Source organism: Diabrotica virgifera, chromosome 3 (assembly GCF_917563875.1).
Source record: "Diabrotica virgifera virgifera chromosome 3, PGI_DIABVI_V3a".
Taxonomy (NCBI): Eukaryota; Metazoa; Arthropoda; class Insecta; order Coleoptera; family Chrysomelidae; genus Diabrotica; species Diabrotica virgifera.
The window spans coordinates 218,234,229-218,252,956 of NC_065445.1; the positions used below are offsets into that span (position 1 = coordinate 218,234,229).

At 36.1% G+C, this 18,728-nt stretch overlaps 1 protein-coding gene across 1 annotated transcript in view; it reads right to left on the reverse strand.

Annotated features, from left to right (window-relative positions):
• LOC114331342 (hydrocephalus-inducing protein-like) overlaps positions 1-18,728 on the reverse strand; it is a 691,883-nt gene that overhangs the window by 344,805 nt on the left and 328,350 nt on the right. Inside the window, exon 36 of the mRNA XM_050647266.1 lies at positions 15,011-15,129. Within this exon, the coding sequence (XP_050503223.1) occupies positions 15,011-15,129 (119 nt within the window). The remainder of the gene's footprint in view (positions 1-15,010; positions 15,130-18,728) is intronic.

An 18,728-nucleotide genomic window follows, 5' to 3' on the forward strand; every position in this document is an offset into this window, starting at 1 on the left:
TTTCTTTTAGGTTCTACAGTTTAAGTTATAGGCTCTTATCGTGCGTAAAATGATTAGGAAATTTCACTTATACGCTCTGAGCTTCGCTGGTGTCGCTCCTAGCGGTTATTAATTCAACTTTTACCGGTAATTTTTAAATTTATTATTTAATTGTTATCGCTTAATATTTACAACGCAAAAAAGTAATTAAATTGTAATCGATTTTTTTAAGATTTTGCTAATCGAACCCATTCAAGATTCAAGATTTTGCTAATCAATTTGACGTTCTATAGGGTTTTTCATCGATTGTCATTTGTTTCGAGCTTCTGTCATGTGTCACATAATATTAATACATATGCGTCATACGTCTTTGGTTGGTATTATTGTATATACCAATAACGTATGTCGTAGATATGTTAATATTATGTGACACATGACAGAAGCTCGAAACAAATGACTGTGAATGAAAAGCCCTATTGATAAAATATGAATTTCTTACTTCGGATACTTTCACAATTATTGTGTAGATGGCGCTAAGATTAATTTATAATTACATATTACGGAACATTAAAAAAACTTAAATTCAGTATTTAAAATGTAAGTACCTATATTTAAGGTAAAAATATTGTAACGTGACTATTGTAATTACTTATAATTACAATAAAACTAGCGGTTCGTGTATTTATATACGACTTTATTATTTATTTATACAAGTTTACTTTACAAACTTTAGCTTAAGACTCCCCTCTATTTACAAATATGCCGTATTTATATATGCGATAAAGTTATAATGGAACATTCCAGAAATATCCGCGCCCATCTCGATATCTCCCATCTCTATACCAGTCGATCCGTTTGTCTGCCAGCACGCCCACGTGATTTACCTTCCAGAATTCTCGGGATTCTCGCCGCGAAGATTAGATTACGTCATTCTCTTGTTGTTTACTATTACGGGCGCCGATCAAGAGTTTTCTTTCGTTACACTACTCCCCTCTTAAGATTTGAGCGTCCCGATCAGCAACTCTACATGAAGGCCCAGGATGGCGGAATCTACACGACTCTCCAGCTCTGCATACACCCTTCAAGAAGAAATAACAGTCCACTGTCTTTGAAGGGTACGACATCTTCGGGTTCATGCAACACACAGTGATTTGTACGCCAGTTTCTCTGAAGACCACTTCAAGCATGCTTCTCACAATCTTCCAATCCAGATTTTCTACTGCATGGCCTATTTTTGGTAAAGCCAAATCTTTGATGTCATAATTACACACGATTTTCTTCAAATTAGTTAGAGCACGCCATATGTTCTCGTAGCTTGGCGTGTCCGTATAAGACTTCCTGGTCACCATATACAGCAAGGATCGAGGACCATCTTCCAATCGCAGTACTCTTCCAATTTTAGGTTGTTGATTTCTTAACTCGTCCAGGCGGCCGAACTTTCTATTGAATACGGACGAGATTCCTTTAGTCATCTCGAGGTCTTGGGCAACACAGTGGGCTAGAGAGACGTTTTCTGGAACACCAAACAGATCTTGCTGAACTTCTGTGGTCACGCCGAATCTAGCACTCTTTCTCGCTGCGTAATTTGACATAAATTGATTAAAACTTGGCTGTGCGGCGTCTTTCATCTCCTGTTGGAGGACTCGGGCTTCTTCTGTTTCATTTGAGCCAGCATATGGTGCAAGACGATTTATGTGAATAACTTTTGGTTTACCGTTTGGCAACTTCTTAATTCTGTATATTACGTCATTTATTTTCTTCTTAACTTCATACGGTCCTTCCCATTGTCTTTGCAGTTTAGGACACAAGCCGCGACGACGTTGTGGATTATAAAGCCAGACAAGATCACCTACTTCGAAGCTTTCATTCTTGCATCGAGAATCATATTGATCTTTCATTCTGTCACTGGCTATCTGGATGTGTTGTCGGGCAAATTCATGAATGTTGTTCATTCGTAACTTCAGGCGGTCGACGTATTCTTCGCCTGCAACATGTTCCTCTGAAGGTCTGCAGCCAAACTCTAGGTCGCAGGGCAAACGTACTTCACGACCCAACATCAGGCAGGTTGGAGTTTGACCTGTAGTTTCATTTACGGCCGAGCGGTAGGCCATCAGGAATAAATGAATGTGTTGGTCCCAATCTCGCTGATGTTCAGATACAACTTTGGACAAGTGTTTACCCATCGTTCGGTTCATCCTCTCGACCATCCCATCTGATTGAGGATGCAGGGGTGTTGTTCTGGTCTTATTGGCACCAATCAATTTACAAACGTTTTGGAAAAGAGCTGACTCAAAGTTTCGCCCTTGGTCGGAGTGGATCTCCAAGGGAACACCAAATCGGCTGAAGAATTCTCTAACAAGTACCTCTGCAACGGTAGCAGCTTCTTGATTCGGTAATGCATAGGCCTCGGTCCATTTCGTAAAATAATCCATGGCTACCAGGATGTATTTATTTCCAGCATCGGTTTCTGGAAATGGACCTGCAATGTCGATTGCTACTCTTTCCAGAGGACTGCCAACATTGTACTGTCTCATGGGTGCTCTCTTTTTACCAACTGGACCATTACCGGATGCACACAGTTCACATTTCCGGCACCATCTTCTTACATCATCTTTACAGTTCACCCAATAGAACCGTTCTCGAACCTTTTGCAGAGTCTTCGTAATACCAAAGTGTTCACCTGATGTACCGTCATGCAACTGACGCAATACTTCTGACACTTTACTTTTAGGTACAATCAACTGAAGCTTCGATTCTGTACCATCATCGTTCTCAAAGGTTCTGTACAGAAGATCATCTTTTAGTACCAGGCAATTCCATTGGCTCCAGTAGGCCTTGACTTCTGGACTACATGCGCTAATGTTCTGCCAACTAGGTCTCTCACCTTTCCGCATCCAATCCAATACTCTTTTTATACATGGATCATCCGCCTGGGCGTGTTGTAACTGTTGGGGCTGCCATTGTTCATTAACTACGGTGGTTCGTCTCACGGGGCAAAATCGTTCCTCTAATTTGGCACAGTGATTACAATTTGCACTGCATGGTCGTCTCGAAAGGGCATCAGCATTTGAATGAACTCTTCCGGCCCTGTGTTCTATATCGTAATCATATTCTTGTAATCGTTCTAACCATCTTGCCATCTGGCCCTCTGGATTACGGAATTGTATGAGCCATTTTAGAGCAGCGTGATCTGTTCGAAGAAGGAACTTTCTGCCGTACAAGTATTTATGGAAATGTTCGCAAGCCTTCACTACACCCAGCAGTTCTCTTCTGGTAACGCAATAGTTTCTTTCTGGTTTCGACAGGACTTTGCTGAAATAAGCGATGACTTTTTCCTGTCCATCCTGGATTTGGGAGAGAACAGCTCCTATGGCACTGTTGCTAGCATCGGTATCCAAAACAAATTTTCCTGCCTGTCCCGGGTAGCTTAAAATCGGTGCACTGATCAGAGCCATTTGTAGTTGTTCGAAAGCTTTTTGGCACTCTTCACTCCATGTATATTCTTTGCCCTCCTCCGTCAACTTTGTTAGGGGCTTGGAGATATTGGCAAATCCTTTGACAAATCGTCGGTAATATGTACATAAGCCAAGGAAACTTCTAATTTCATGTTTATCTTTTGGTACTGGCCAATCTTTAATTGCTTCAATCTTTTCAGGATCAGCTGTTACACCATTACTCGATACAATATGTCCTAGGTACTTAACTTCTCGTCGAAACATGTGACATTTCTTCGGACTTAACTTCAAGTTCGCTGCCCTCAATCGTTGAAAGACTTCTATTAGATTCTTGGCATGTTCATCAAAGGACCTTCCAACCACGATTACATCATCTAAGTAAACCAGGCATGTTTTCCACGTTAGACCTCTTAAAACTGCCTCCATTAATCTTTCAAATGTGGCAGGGGCATTACATAAACCAAACGGCATAGCCGTAAACTGCCAAAGCCCTGATCCTATCGAAAATGCGGTTTTCTCCCGATCGGCTGGCTCCATGTCTACTTACCAATATCCACTTTTTAAATCGAGTGTGGAAAACCAACGAGAACCGGAGAGAGTATCCAATGTATCGTCTATTCTGGGCAAAGGATAACTATCTTTTTTTGTTACCGCATTGAGCTGGCGGTAGTCGATACAAAAACGCGTTGAACCATCTTTCTTCTTTACCAGAACTACTGGTGATGTCCATGGACTGTTCGATGGTTCAATTACCCCTTGTTTGTCCATATCCTTGATAATCTCTTCGGCTTCATCTCTTTTCGCAAATGGAAGTCGTCTAGGCCGTTGTCTGATTGGCTAAGCGTCTCCGGTATTTATTTTATGCGTTACTATGCTTGTTTTTCCCTTATCCTTCGTGTCAATAGCAAAAACATCTTGATACTCTATCAGCATAGATGTCACTTTTTCCGTTCGTTCATGATCAAGATCTTGGCATCTTTCAATGATCATCTCAACAAGCTCCTTTGGATACTTCGCCTTCGATGATTTCTCATTGGTATTCACAGAGCAAATTGAAGCCACGGGAACACACTGCCCGATCAAAGCTCCTCTACTTAACTTGATAGCAGTTTCCCTTAAATTCATAACTCTTACAGGGATCACATCTCGAACTTTTACCAAAGTTTTCGCCGTTAGGAACTCGACATTATCCACATCTTCGACCATCCTTAAACTTCCCTCTCGGCAGTGTCCATCAAGCATGGTCATCAGAATTTTCTCACTATTACCGGGTATGGTTACGTCGCATGTAGTAAGTAAGCGGATGACATCTTCTTTGTCGTCGTGAAAGGGCAACTCTTCACCATTGATCTTGAGAACTCCATTTTGAACATCCAATACTGCCCCCACTTTCCTTAGTACGTCCATCCCCAATATGAATTCGTCGGAGATCTCGGCAATTAATACTTGATGTTCAACTGTGGTCTGGCCAATGGATACTGACATATTAGCCTCGCCATACGTATTAATTAGCTCACCAGTCGCTGTTCTAAGCTTTACTGTTGCAGGTGATAATTTATTGTGGTCTCGTACTACATCTGGACGCGCGATAGTTCTCGTTGCACCTGTATCCACCAAAAATGATCTACATCTATTATTGATACGACCTTCGATGTATAAGTTGTGGATTCCACCGGAGGACGTAAGGTTGACAGTTACTATGGGGGCTCTAGTTCTCGAGGTCGGCAGTTGCCCCTTGGTGTCGACCCGCTCTAGTTTTCCGACGGCTGTACGATCTTCTTACAATTACGACGAATGTGGCCTACGTCTCCACAATTCCAACATCTAGGCTCGCGTCTCTTTGGCATCTGATTACTTAATACTCTCCGTATCATTTCCTCCAGACGTTCATCGTTGTGTTCGTCACTTTCTTCAATGGTTCTTACTCTATGGCCTCGTGAAGTTTGACTAGCCGTTTCGTGTTCCAATGCAATAGCAAGTGCTTCATCTAAAACTTTCGGCCTTGCTAGTCGTAAAGCTTTCTGTAGTTCATTATCTTTCAGCCCATTGACGAAGGTATCTACTGCAATTTCTTCTAAAACGCTGTCTGGCACCTCTGGATAAGCCAACCGCACCACACGAGCCACATCTGCTTCAAATTCTTGCAGATTCTCACTTGCTCGTTGACTTCTACTTCGCAGTTGTGCTTTGTATACTTGTTGTAGATGGACATCTCCATAGCGTTTTTCTAGACGAGTGAACAAGGTCTGGTAACAATTTTCTTGACCCTTAGGAATTGATCTTAATATATCTGCAGCATCACCTCGCAAAGCAGCAGTCAAGGAAACAGCCTTTTCCTGTTCGGTCCAATGATTGGCGGTCGCAATAGCTTCAAATTGTCTAAGATATATGGACCAAGAGGACTTTCCATCGAATGGTGGTAATTTGAATCTCATATTATGCGACGTTTCGTCTCTCGGTAGTTCATCTTTCACTACCGGATCTAACGCTGCTGCATTAACTGATGGTTGTACTTTTGTATCGGTTATCATGCTCTCTAGTTGTTTGATCTTTTCTTCTACGGTCTCTACACTTTTCTGCATCTTATCGAATGTTCTAGAAACTTCTTCAAATTTCTCGTCATTCTGTCTACAAACGTCTTTAATTACTTGAGAAACACTTTCAAATTTCTCGTCGCTTTTTCTACTAACTTCTTCAAGTTTCTCGTTGTTCTTTATAGAAGTTTCATCGATCTTTTGAGAAATGGTTTCGAATTTCTCATTATTTATCTTAGAAATATCATCGATCGTTTGAGAAAGACTTAGACTTATCTTAGACGTTTCATCGATCTTTTGAGAAACACTTTCAAATTTCGATAAGATCGCTTGTTCTGCTGATTGGAAGTGGAACGTCTTTGGGTCATCTCCATTCTTCTTGAGGACTTCCTCGAGTCGTGCTTGTAGGACTATCTTGAGCCCACTGCTGTCCACGTCCCTTTCCTCTAGCTGTTCACGGAGCTGTTTTACTGTAAGTTCTTGTAGCAACATCTTTGGTCGGCACACACGTACTTTCCAAAAGTCTTTTAAAAGTCTTTCCGAATACCGAACAATCAACGCACTTTAACTATTCCCGACGAATAGAGTCCAAAAGTCTTTTAAAGTCTTTCCGAATACCGAACAATTAACGCACTCCGGTTATTCCCGACGAATAAAGTTCAAAAGTCTTTTAAAGTCTCTCTGTAATTCACTTATTTATATCGCACTAACTTTACCGAACACCGACACCAACTGTAACGTGACTATTGTAATTACTTATAATTACAATAAAACTAGCGGTTCGTGTATTTATATACGACTTTATTATTTATTTATACAAGTTTACTTTACAAACTTTAGCTTAAGACTCCCCTCTATTTACAAATATGCCGTATTTATATATGCGATAAAGTTATAATGGAACATTCCAGAAATATCCGCGCCCATCTCGATATCTCCCATCTCTATACCAGTCGATCCGTTTGTCTGCCAGCACGCCCACGTGATTTACCTTCCAGAATTCTCGGGATTCTCGCCGCGAAGATTAGATTACGTCATTCTCTTGTTGTTTACTATTACGGGCGCCGATCAAGAGTTTTCTTTCGTTACAATATATACCACAGCTTTGACCAACTAATATTTTTTATAATTAATGTTTTTAATTTTAATTTTAAATTAATCACTTTGACATTTATGTCAAATTTCCGGTAAACGTTTACAGACTTGCCACTACTGGCGCTCGCGAATTTGTAAATATCCCCTCTATGTACGAGCTCACAGCGTATACCAGCTCGTAGTCTTTTGTATAGTATACAGGGTGTTAGTAAATAAGTGCAACAAACTTCAGGGAGTTATTCTACATGAAAAAAGAATGACAGTTTACTACATAAACGTATGTCCGAAAATACTTTTCTTCGAGATACAGGATGGTCAAATTTTTATTACAAACTGACTAGTTAATTCTTGCTCTGAAAGTAGTTGAGACACGTAAATGAAATTTAGTGGATTTTAAGATGTAGTTCTAAGCGTATTATCATTGGCGTGCATAAGGGTAATGGTCTCAATGTTTTTAAGAAAATAATGATATGCCACGAGATATTTCTAAGTAAAAATCAGTTACTAATAGTCCCCAGTACACTGTCCTTTTTTGAAAATGATTACTGCTATAATTAACATACAGGCCTGGATCCCGCGTAGCAAAAAAAGTTGATTAATAGCAAGCTGAAAATTTGTTAATAGCTTAGCAGTGTCTAGTCGGACAAACTTTGATGTACAGGATCACTGGAACAGGGGAAGTTTTAATTGTGGAACAGGTTAAAAATTTGGAACGCCAGACTACGGAAACTTCCCATCTATTTTGTCAGACAGAACTTCCGATTGATTTGTTGCCCTTTCATCACGCAAAAATTAGACTGCTATTTATCACCAACATAATTCCTGTGATTTAATATGTTCTACGTGTCGGACTTATTAAAATGACAAGTTTGTGATAAATACCAGTCTGATTTTTGCATGAGAGTTTAATGAATGTGTAACAAGTCAATTGGAAGTTCTGTCCGACAAATACATGTGACGTTTTCGTAGTCTGACGTTTCAAATTTTTAACCTGTTCCACAATTAAAACTTCCCCTGTTCCATTGTTCATATACATCAAAGTTTGTCCGACTAGACATAGTTAAAAAATTAACCAATTTTCAGCTTGCTAATAATCAACTTGTTTTGGGTACGCGGGATCCGTTTTACGTTGTCCGACTAAAGAAACGAGACTGTAAATTTGTCGGACATTAGATCGACAATCTGTTGTACTTAATTATAAGTACTCTCAATAGAAAATTAAGAGTTGTGTAATAACAAAACAACTGTACCGCGCTACAGGGCCGGATTTAAGGCTGTGGAGGCCCCTGGGCAGAATTGTTGTGGGGGCCCTACCTCCTACCATTAAAAAAATGTTGATCTACTTTTATAAATATATTTTTAAATAATAAAAAATACAAGAGCTGTATGACATGACGTCTGTCAAAATTTTATACCAAAAAATTATTATGTAGTTTGGTTTTTACAGCCGTCAGAAGCAAACAACTTTTGTGTTTTCGGGAAAATGGAAAAAAACGAGTATTGTTCGGTTCAAATCAAAGCCGACCTAGGCGAAGTATATTGTGAGGCTGCACCTTCGTTAGCAATAGTAAAATTTTGGAGGCTAAATTTGTGTGTGTGTGTGTGTGTGTGTGTGTGTGTGTGTGTGTGTGTGTGTGTGTGTGTGTGTGTGTGTGTGTGTGTGTGTGTGTGTGTGTGTGTGTGTGTGTGTGTGGAAAGATAATGGCATGGAATCAAGTCCATTTGCCACAGAAAGTTGTAAAAGGAATTTTCTTATAGTATAACTACAGAGATGTGGGTTATGCCGTTTTAAATTTGTATTTTATTTTCTTTAATAAAATTTACTAAAAGTTCCAAGGTGTTTTTATTGGCAGCTAACAAAATGTGTGTGAGATTTAATGGAAGAAAATATTTCATTTCAATAAGTGTATGATTTTGAAAAATATATGATTTAGATCTCCGTAAGAGTTCTGATCACAACTACAGGCCGAGGACTGTATAATGCCCAGCTTAGCAAGGTGCGATGGAAATCGCCCATGATTTGTTTTAAGTCGAAAAACACTTGCCGAAAAGAATTTTGAAGTAGGGTAGTTGAAAATATATAGAGGTGGGGATGGTAGGGTAGGATGTATTTTAAAGTAGGTATTTTGTGAGTTTTCTACAGTATTTTCCCACTGTCGTTCCCATTTTAATCTTATTTTATTTTTTATCAAATGAAAGACGTCTGGTAATGTATAAATATTACAAAGAACTCCGTTAAGTACTGCTTCCTTAGCCAAACTATCAGCTTTTTTATTACCTAGTATACCTGTATGACCTTTGACCCATACAAATGTTATATTTAAATCTGCTATTAAATTTTTTAAATTGCATAATATAGGACATTTCATTCTTTCAAATTTTATGCTTTTTATTCACTCCAATGCAGACTTAGAATCAGTTAGTATTACTCCATCTCGTAAATTATTTGATGTTAACCAAGTAATGCCCTTCCAAATTGCTATAAGTTCAGCAGTATATATGCTACATATTGATGGTAATTTAAACATAAATGATTGTTTTGTATTTTGGATAAAAACTCCACAACCAACTCCGTGTTTTGTTTTTGATCCATCTGTATATATAAATGGCTTATTGACTAATCCACCTAATATGGATTTTAGAAGGGTGTGATTTATATGATGGTATTCTGTATAATTGGGTATTATGACTCTGTGTGGTTTTATTAGTGATCTATAGGGTATGGTATACATAAACAATGTTTTATTTTTACCAAAAGAAATGTGATCAGCATTGGTCTCAACAAAAGCTTCTGCCAGTGGAGGAGAATTCTTTAATTTCCAAAAGCGGTTTGTTAAATCTTCTTTTGCAATATCACTTAATTTGTTGATCATGTTTGACTCTAAGGATTTTAGTTTTAAAATATATTTTTGTGATAATAGCTGCCGACGCAAATCCAAAGGCAATTCATTACATTCTGCCAGTATTGCTTTCACCGGTGATATCATTCCACCTATGCAAGTTCTAAGACATTTATATTGAACTCTGTTTATTTTGTTTAGATTGGTGTTACAAGCAGATCCGTATAAACAACATCCATAGTCAATGATAGACCGCACATAGGCTCTATAAAACAATAAAGCTATACCAGTAGCTGCGCCCCAACTTCGATTTGTTACACACCTAAGCAAATTATAGCCTTTCTCACATTTGTTTATTAAGTGACGTATGTGACTCGACCATAGTAACTTGGTGTCAACAATGATACCTAAATACTTAAACTCTTTAACTACCGACAAGGTACGCCCACACAGAGTTAATCTCTCTGGTGCACGTAGTCTATGCCTGGTAAAAAACATAATAGAGCATTTTTCTGTTGAAAGGGTAATACCAGTTTCTTCTGTCCATGTACTTACCTTATGCATAATATTATCAAGAGCCTCAGTGCATGCTTCATAACTATTTTGGATGGTGTATATACAGATATCATCTGCATATTGTATGCAATTTACGGAATTATGAAATAGTGAATGAATATTGGCAGAATATATATTAAAGAGTATAGGACTAAGTACGGATCCTTGTGGCAACCCGTGATAAACAACCCTTGGACCATGTAACACATTTCTATGGTCTCTAATATAGACATGTCTAGAAAAATATAGTTGCAATATATTTAGAGCAGTCGTTTCGCTAAGACCAATCTTAACCATTTTCTGTTTAAGTATATTTATATTTACAGAGTCGTAAGCCCCTTTTATATCTAGGAATAAACAAGCTAGATACTTGTTGCCAGAAAAGGCAATCTGGATGTCATTTACTAAATGAGTTACTGCATCCAAAGTACCATATCCCCTTCTAAAACCGTATTGAGTATTAGGTAAGATATTGTTATACTCGATGTACCACTCCAGTCTTGTTTTTATCATTCTTTCGAACGTTTTAGTTATACATGACATTAAAGATATAGGGCGATAAGAGGAAGGCATATTTCTATCTTTAGTAGGTTTTAAAATCAAACAAATGGTAATTTGTTTGAGATGCTCAACATAGTTTGAATTCACCCACCAATCATTGTATATATTTAGTATACAATTTTTAGCAACTTGGGGAAGATTTTTAATAATGTCATATGTAACATAATCATTACCCGGAGCAGTACATCTAGAGGTCTTAATTGAAGCTTCAAGTTCTGTTATATCAAAAGGTGCATCCATGTAGTGGCTGCCAATTTTCTCGTTCGGACCTTCAAGCATATTTGGCACAAAACTAGGTGCTACAATATCAAAAATTTGGTTTATTAGTTCTTCAGATAGAGGATGGTTTTTAAAAGTTGAGTTTTTGTTCGATATTTTTTTTAAAAAACTCCAAATTTTTGATATTGGGGTATTTTTATTTATTTTGGTAATAAAATTTTTCCAGCATAGTTGTTGCTTTTGTTTAAAAAGTAATTTAGCTTTGGCCTGAATATGCTTAAACTTGAGGTAATTTTCATAATTCGTGGTAATTTTATATTCAAGTTTCGTTAAGCATAATTAAATCAAATTTAACAGCGTGATCGTTTAGAAAATTAATAAGATTAGCTTTGTTTTTTGTAATAGAGTTACAGTTCCATTGCAATATATTTATCATCTACTTAATAATAATTTTCGTCACTATCACTATCATTGTATTGTATCGTATCTAAGATTGTTCTGAGTTCTGTTTGTGTTTCCTGGATAACTAGTGGATCTGGGTTTACCAAATTAAATTTTTTAAGCATATTTTCAAAAATAGAAGGAAGTTTCTGCAGTATCTGTGATTCTAATTTTTCTTTGTATGAATGGAAAGCTTCTCTATGTGGATTAGGAATGATAGGGTTTGAAGCGGTATTTTTAAGTTTAAATGAAGGGGGTTTATTAACTGAAAGGGGCGAACTTACTTTGCGCTTTTTCGGCTGTTGGTAATGAGGACGTGGTACCCAATTTTTATTACTCGTGGAGGGGGAATTGTTCGTGTCAATATTACCATTCAGCTTAGGGAAATTGTTTAAATTATTTAAAATATCGAAATTATTATGTGTTACTATTTTAGCGTAAGACGGATTTCTTACAATAACTTCAGCTTCTTTAAATGATACATTTTTTTCAGACATGATCTTTTTAATTTTTAATTGTTCCTGGTATTTCGGGCAAATTTTTGATACGGACTGATGGTCATGCTTTTCACAGTATATGCAGTAAGTGTCAGAAGTGCAATCGGTATCATCATTTTCATCGTGGGTTTGACCACATTTTTTACATTTATTTGTAGTGCTTTTACAGTATTTCGCTGTGTGGCCATATCGAAGGCACCTGAAACACTGAACTACAGGATATATGTAGGGCTCTACAGCAAATCTCACCAAATCAATTTTAACAAATTTTGGCAAACTATTTCCTAAAAACGTCAAGACGATCATTTGCCTAGGGACAAACTGTGTCTCATTATCAGAATCAACTATCCTACGTTTCATTCTTTTTACATCTACAACTTTATGTTCACTTTCGATATTCTCCATTATATACTTTTCGGACAAAAATGTGTCAATTTGTCTGATAATTGCCTTTTTATGGTTGAAAAAAATAGGTATATACGCGATCAAATTGTTATCTTTTATTAATTTATGTCCTATAATGGCATTAGCAATATTATAAGATTTAAAAATAATTTTTACTTTATTTCTCCCGACTAATTTTATGTCAATAACATGTGTGTTAAAAGTAGTATTTTTAAATAAATAGTGCCCAACTTTAACAGCCGATAAATGACTTTTTTGATCAACCGGTTCAACGATAACATAGTACGGTCCGATGTCTGTCGAAATATATTTGTTGTCTTAATTATATATTTTATTATCAATTTCCATTTCGCCTTGTATATCTTTCTCATCTGATGGGTCTTTTCCAGACGGGGGAGTACCCCCGTCGGAAGAGTTACTCATTATAATATTAAAAAACTTGTACTTACCTTAACTATGGGTTTATGAAATAACAAACCAAAATAAAATATCTACCTGCCTAAATTCGAGCAAAAAGTAATTAAGCGCGTGTAACAAAACCAACCTTACTGTTCGGAAGACACACTAATACTGGGAGGCTAAATTTGTTCGTGACTGTACGAGTGTTTTTAATTATGAGCGTCCCGGGAAGACAAATGAAGTCACCACGCATGATATGATTATGGCAGATCGTCGAATCAAGCTCTGCGAGTTAGTAGAGACCCTAAATATTTCCTATAAACGTGTAACCATTCACCATTATTTAGACATGAAAAAGTCATCCGTGCGATGGGTGCCGCGTTTGTTGACAATCGTCAAATGCGAAAACGCGTGACCACTTCGGAGACGCTTTTGACGATGATACGGCGGAGTCGACCGATTTTTTTGGCCGATTTATCACCGTTGATGAAACCTGGGTGCATTATTACACGCCGGAAACCAAAGAATTGTCGAAACAGTGGCACAAACCTGGCGAAGGCCGGTCAAAGAAGGCAAACATTGCACATTCGACCGGCAAAGTGATGGCGACTGTTCTCTGGGATGAGAATGGTATCATCCACATCGACTACTTGGAAAAAGGAAAACAATCATTGGCGTGTACTAAGCAGCATTATTGGATCGGATCGATTGCTGTCAAATTGCGTCAAAAACGCCCCGATTTGTCACGCAAGAAAGTGCTCGTTCACCAAGACAATGTACAAATGGTTGAACACCCACCGTATTCCCTAGATCTTGCTGCCAGCGACTTTTTCATGTTTCCAAATCTAAAGAAATGGCTCGGAGGACGCCGTTTCGCAACAAACGATGAAACCGTTGCTATTTGTCAGCCTACTTTGAAGAGATAGACGAAAAGTACTGATCGGATAGGATAAAAAAATTGGAACAACGTCTTATTAAGTGTATCGAGCTAAAAGGGGACTATGTTGAGAAATAAATGATTTAATCCCAAAAAGCTTGTTTCTTTCTATCAAAGGCTAGTTTTATATCAATCCACCCTCGTATATGTAGAGGAAGTGAAAAATACATATAGTTCTTCTAAGAAATCAAATAATGCTGTGGCAGCAAGACAACACTCAGCTGCAGCTTTTGCAACCAAATTTAGAGGGTGGGCGGCACAAGTGTTTGCATAAAACAAAAATAATTTTATGTGAATAATTTGCTGATATTTTTTACGTTTGAGGCTTTGTGGAGCCCCGGGCAGCTGCCCAGCCTGCCCTCCCCCTTAAATCTGGCTCTGCCACGCTAGAATGACATCTTGCGGGTGTCGGACTCGACGATCGCTCCCTCTTTTTTGTCCGACAAAAATCATTTATCTTATTTTAACGTATAATCTTTTGACTAAAATTGAAAGTATTAATTATAGTTTTGCAATAATAAAACATAACCGCGCTAGATCTAGTGGTTTAGGTGTTGTGCTTGCGGAAACGCGTCCGACCTGTACTCATAAAATTTTCAGAAAGTTGTAGACTCGCTAAAACGAAGCAGTTAAAACCATTTTTAAGACTTTTGTAATCATTTTCAAAATACGACAGTGTACTAGAGACTATAAGTTTTCCTTTGATTTGTAATATTAATTGTGTCATATGAAGCGCCGTTTTTATGCAAAAAAAAATAAAACACCTTACGGGTATTTTACATTTCTTTAATACATTCTCAATAACCATCTAATAAAATAACATTAAACCAGAACACTAACAGGAAGTACTATTAATAAAATTTTTAAAATGCGCAAAGTTACAAAAAATATTCAAAATGACCTCCCTGAAGCGTGACACATGATTCAATTTTAGCCTCATTGCTTATCTTCCCTGCAAATCTTCTTTCGTATTAACTTACGTAAAAGTGGTTTCAGTTAAATTTACTCAAACTTTGTAGAGATGTAGCTTTGGTTATGCCAGGACAAGTAAAGCAATTGAAATATAAATTAATAAAGATAAAATGACATATACCTTTAGTATTACTCCATGTTGTCTATCCCAATGTTCAGCAAATTCGCACATATCCAAAAGTAAAGTATTAGACAGGGCAAACTCTCTTTCAAGATATTTGGGTATTTCCTTTGCAATTCCTAACAAAGAAAATTAATAAAATATAATATTGTATAATTTATTATTGTATAATAATTAATAAAAGTTGATTGATTATCTGCATCAAAAGTAGCCAAAAATATGAAATTGTTCCCATTATGGAATATCCGAAAATGGAACAAACTAAAAGTGGCAACACCCGAAAATATCACCAGCATGTACCTACAAAAAGCTATTCGTTGTGTAGCCAGTCCTGTCATCATCTATAAACCGTATCTTATATTACTTATAACTGTGATTTTGTAGTTTGATTTGTTTCTATGCCATCCATAGTCCATATACTCACAGCTTTTACTCTACATTTTACAAAACCGCTTGGATTGACATGAAATTTGGCATACACATAGCTAACATGTCAAAAAAGTGATATTATGTGTGCTTTTGCCATGGTGGTGAGAGTCACCCCTTCTCAACGTTAAAGGTAATAGGCTATTGATTATATTCAGAATAAGATAGCTAAAAGGAACTACAACGTTAACGGGGTTTTATTATTTCATATGGTCAATGAATCTCTCTATATAAAAAAACCGCGGAGTGCTACCATTTAAAGGGGTGCGTTTTTGAGAAATGGGTGAATTAGTCCCTGGGCACAGGTTACATTAGGGTGAGTTCTATGCACTTTTGGTACAAACACGTCTACATAAGCATTGTTCCTGGTTAAATTTCCTATCTAAATATAACTTTTTAAAGTCAAAGATACTTTTTTTTACAAAAATATATTCAAAAGAAAAAGCACAAAGAAACCCAAAAGAAAGAAACTTTGTTTTTTGTCCCATAACTTTTGTCCACGGGGATATAGGTATAGACATTGCTTCACAGAAAAAAAACTTACATATTTTCTCTTTAAAATGGTGTTTGGTAGAGGTCATTAGGATTTACAGTTTTCGAAATATGATTTTTCAAAGTTCGCCACTCACAGCAATTTTGGGCAATTTTCCTTGTTATTTCGCAAATATTGTTCTGTAACGTTTTTCTACGTAACTTTAGGTATACACAATGGTACACGTAATCGGAATAGAAATCAATTACCTTTAAAATAGTCTACTGTATAACGTTGTACGACTTTTTTAAAGAGATTGTGGTTTTTCAAAATTTTATACTTTTAACGATTTTTTTATAATATAATATAAAAATAAAACAAAATTATTATATAATATATTATATATTATATAATACCTAATATAAAAAAAATATTATTTTTTACATTTTTTACGATTATTTTTGAAATTTCTCATTATAACTTTTTTTCTTGTACATGAATATACTATCTATATATTGCGTAACGAAGAGGGCTTACTTTCTGTTCTTTAAAATGGTGTATCATCTATATTTAAATACATAATGGAAACCGAGTGATTCTTTGATATTTTTTTACCTGTTTTATTTAAAATATGTATTTCTTTTACAAAAATTACAAAAATTTTAATCTTAAAAAACATCACTTTAAGTTAAAATTATTTAAACGTTGACATTTAAAAAAATTTCAAAATCAAAGTCCATCTCTTCGTTAGCATTAGCTTCAATATCTTCCTCTGACACCTCAGTTATCTTAGAGTTGCCACAATTAGTACCCATGCACGTGCACCCTTTGCAGAATATTGAACAACTAATTCCTATCTTCCTACAACCGCAGTTTTTTGTACATCCTTTGGTATATTTACATGCTATTTTTTCAAGCAAAGCTTGTGGTGCAGGAGCTTTGACAGTAAATATTGGAATTAATCCATATTTTCAAGTCTGCCCGGCCGACTCAAGTGGATCAAAAGTATTACCTATAAAAAATAAGATTCAATCATAACACACAATCACATAAAAAAGTTATAATGGGGAATTTAAAAAATAATCCTAAAATCAAAAATCGTTGCAAGTACTTATTACAATTTGAAAAAGCATATCTTATTCAAAAATAACCCTAGGATTTTTTATAATACACCGTTTTAAAGTAAACAGAATAAGCTTTCTTTTTTATTATATAATATATACCATATAGAAAATAAAGTTATAATGGGAAATTTAAAAATAATCCTATAAATATAAAAACTCGTTAAAAGTCTTGAAAAAGATAACCTCTTTAACAGAAGTCATACAACATTATACAGTAGACCCTTTTAAAGGTAATTGATTTCTGTTCCTCTTACATGTACCATTGCATATAGCTAAAGTTACGTAGAAAAAAGTTACAGAACAATATTTGCGAAATAACAAGGAAAATTGCCCAAAATTGCTGTGAGTGGCGAACTTTGAAAAATCATATTTCGAAAACTGTAAATCCTAATCACCTCTACCAAACATCATTTTAAAGAGAAAATATGTAAGCTTTTTTTGTGTGAAGCAATGTCTATACCTATATCCCCGTGGACAAAAGTTATGGGACAAAAAACAAAATTTCTTTCTTTTGGGTTTCTTTGTGCTTTTTCTTTTGAATATATTTTTGTAACAAAAAGTATCTTTGACTTTAAAAAGTTATATTTAGATAGGAAATTTAACCAGGAACAATTTTTATGTAGACGTGTTTGTACCAAAAGTGCATAGAACTCACCCTAATGTAACCTTTGCCCAGGGACTAATTCACCCATTTCTCAAAAACGCACCCCTTTAAATGGTAGCACTCCGCGGTTTTTTCATATAGAGAGATTCATTGACCATATGAAATAATAAAACCTCGTTAACGTTGCAGTTCCTTTCTATAGTACATAATCAATGGCCTATAAGACCATAAATGGATAAACTGATTAATTTTTAGCAACTTTTGTTCTATAGAGTTTTCTATGGATGATACACAATGTGTAACTTCTCTCACTACTTACATAGTTTAAAACGAACAAGTTCTCATGCAGAGAGAAAAGTCGGCCATTGCAGTGAGAAATATTTTTTCTCACGGGTTCTCGTACGGTTTTCCATACATATCGCCATTTCCATGGTAACATCCACAATTAATATAAGCACAAGTAATATTGTCATACAAAATGTGTTGAAGCAAAACTTACCAGGAATTACCTTTCAAAACTGTTCAAAAATAACTGTTAATTAGAATTTTAAATAAATAACGTATATAAATTTTAAGAATATTAAATACCGACATGTGTATGTATTTTATTTAATATAAATAAATTTATATATAAAAGCACCTAATTTATTTAATTTTAAAGTTTGAACTCTTGACAAAACCGCATCCATACAAAAAGTACAGTGTACAACACAAAATAAAATGACATATTTCTCCCTCGCTTGATTTGCGGCACTCGCCTCGTGCCAACAAACTTCTGCGCTCGTGAGAAATATGTCGTTTTTCTCACTTGTTGTACAATATACTATTGTTCTTTAAGTTAATACTTTTCGAGTTACAGGCGAGTGAATATGTTCATTTTTCCACAAAAAAAAAGTTTTTAGACGTAAACCCAGTAGAAACAGAGTTGTAGCTAATGAAAAGTAGGGTTTCTATTCGTCAAATTCCAAATCGAATATTTCAACGTGAATTAACCAAAAAACGGAGCACTGTTCGGGAAAAAGTCATTACAACTATTTTAACACTAGAAAGTCGGAGGGGCCAATTTGGCTCCTGTTGCGATTTAAAGTTATT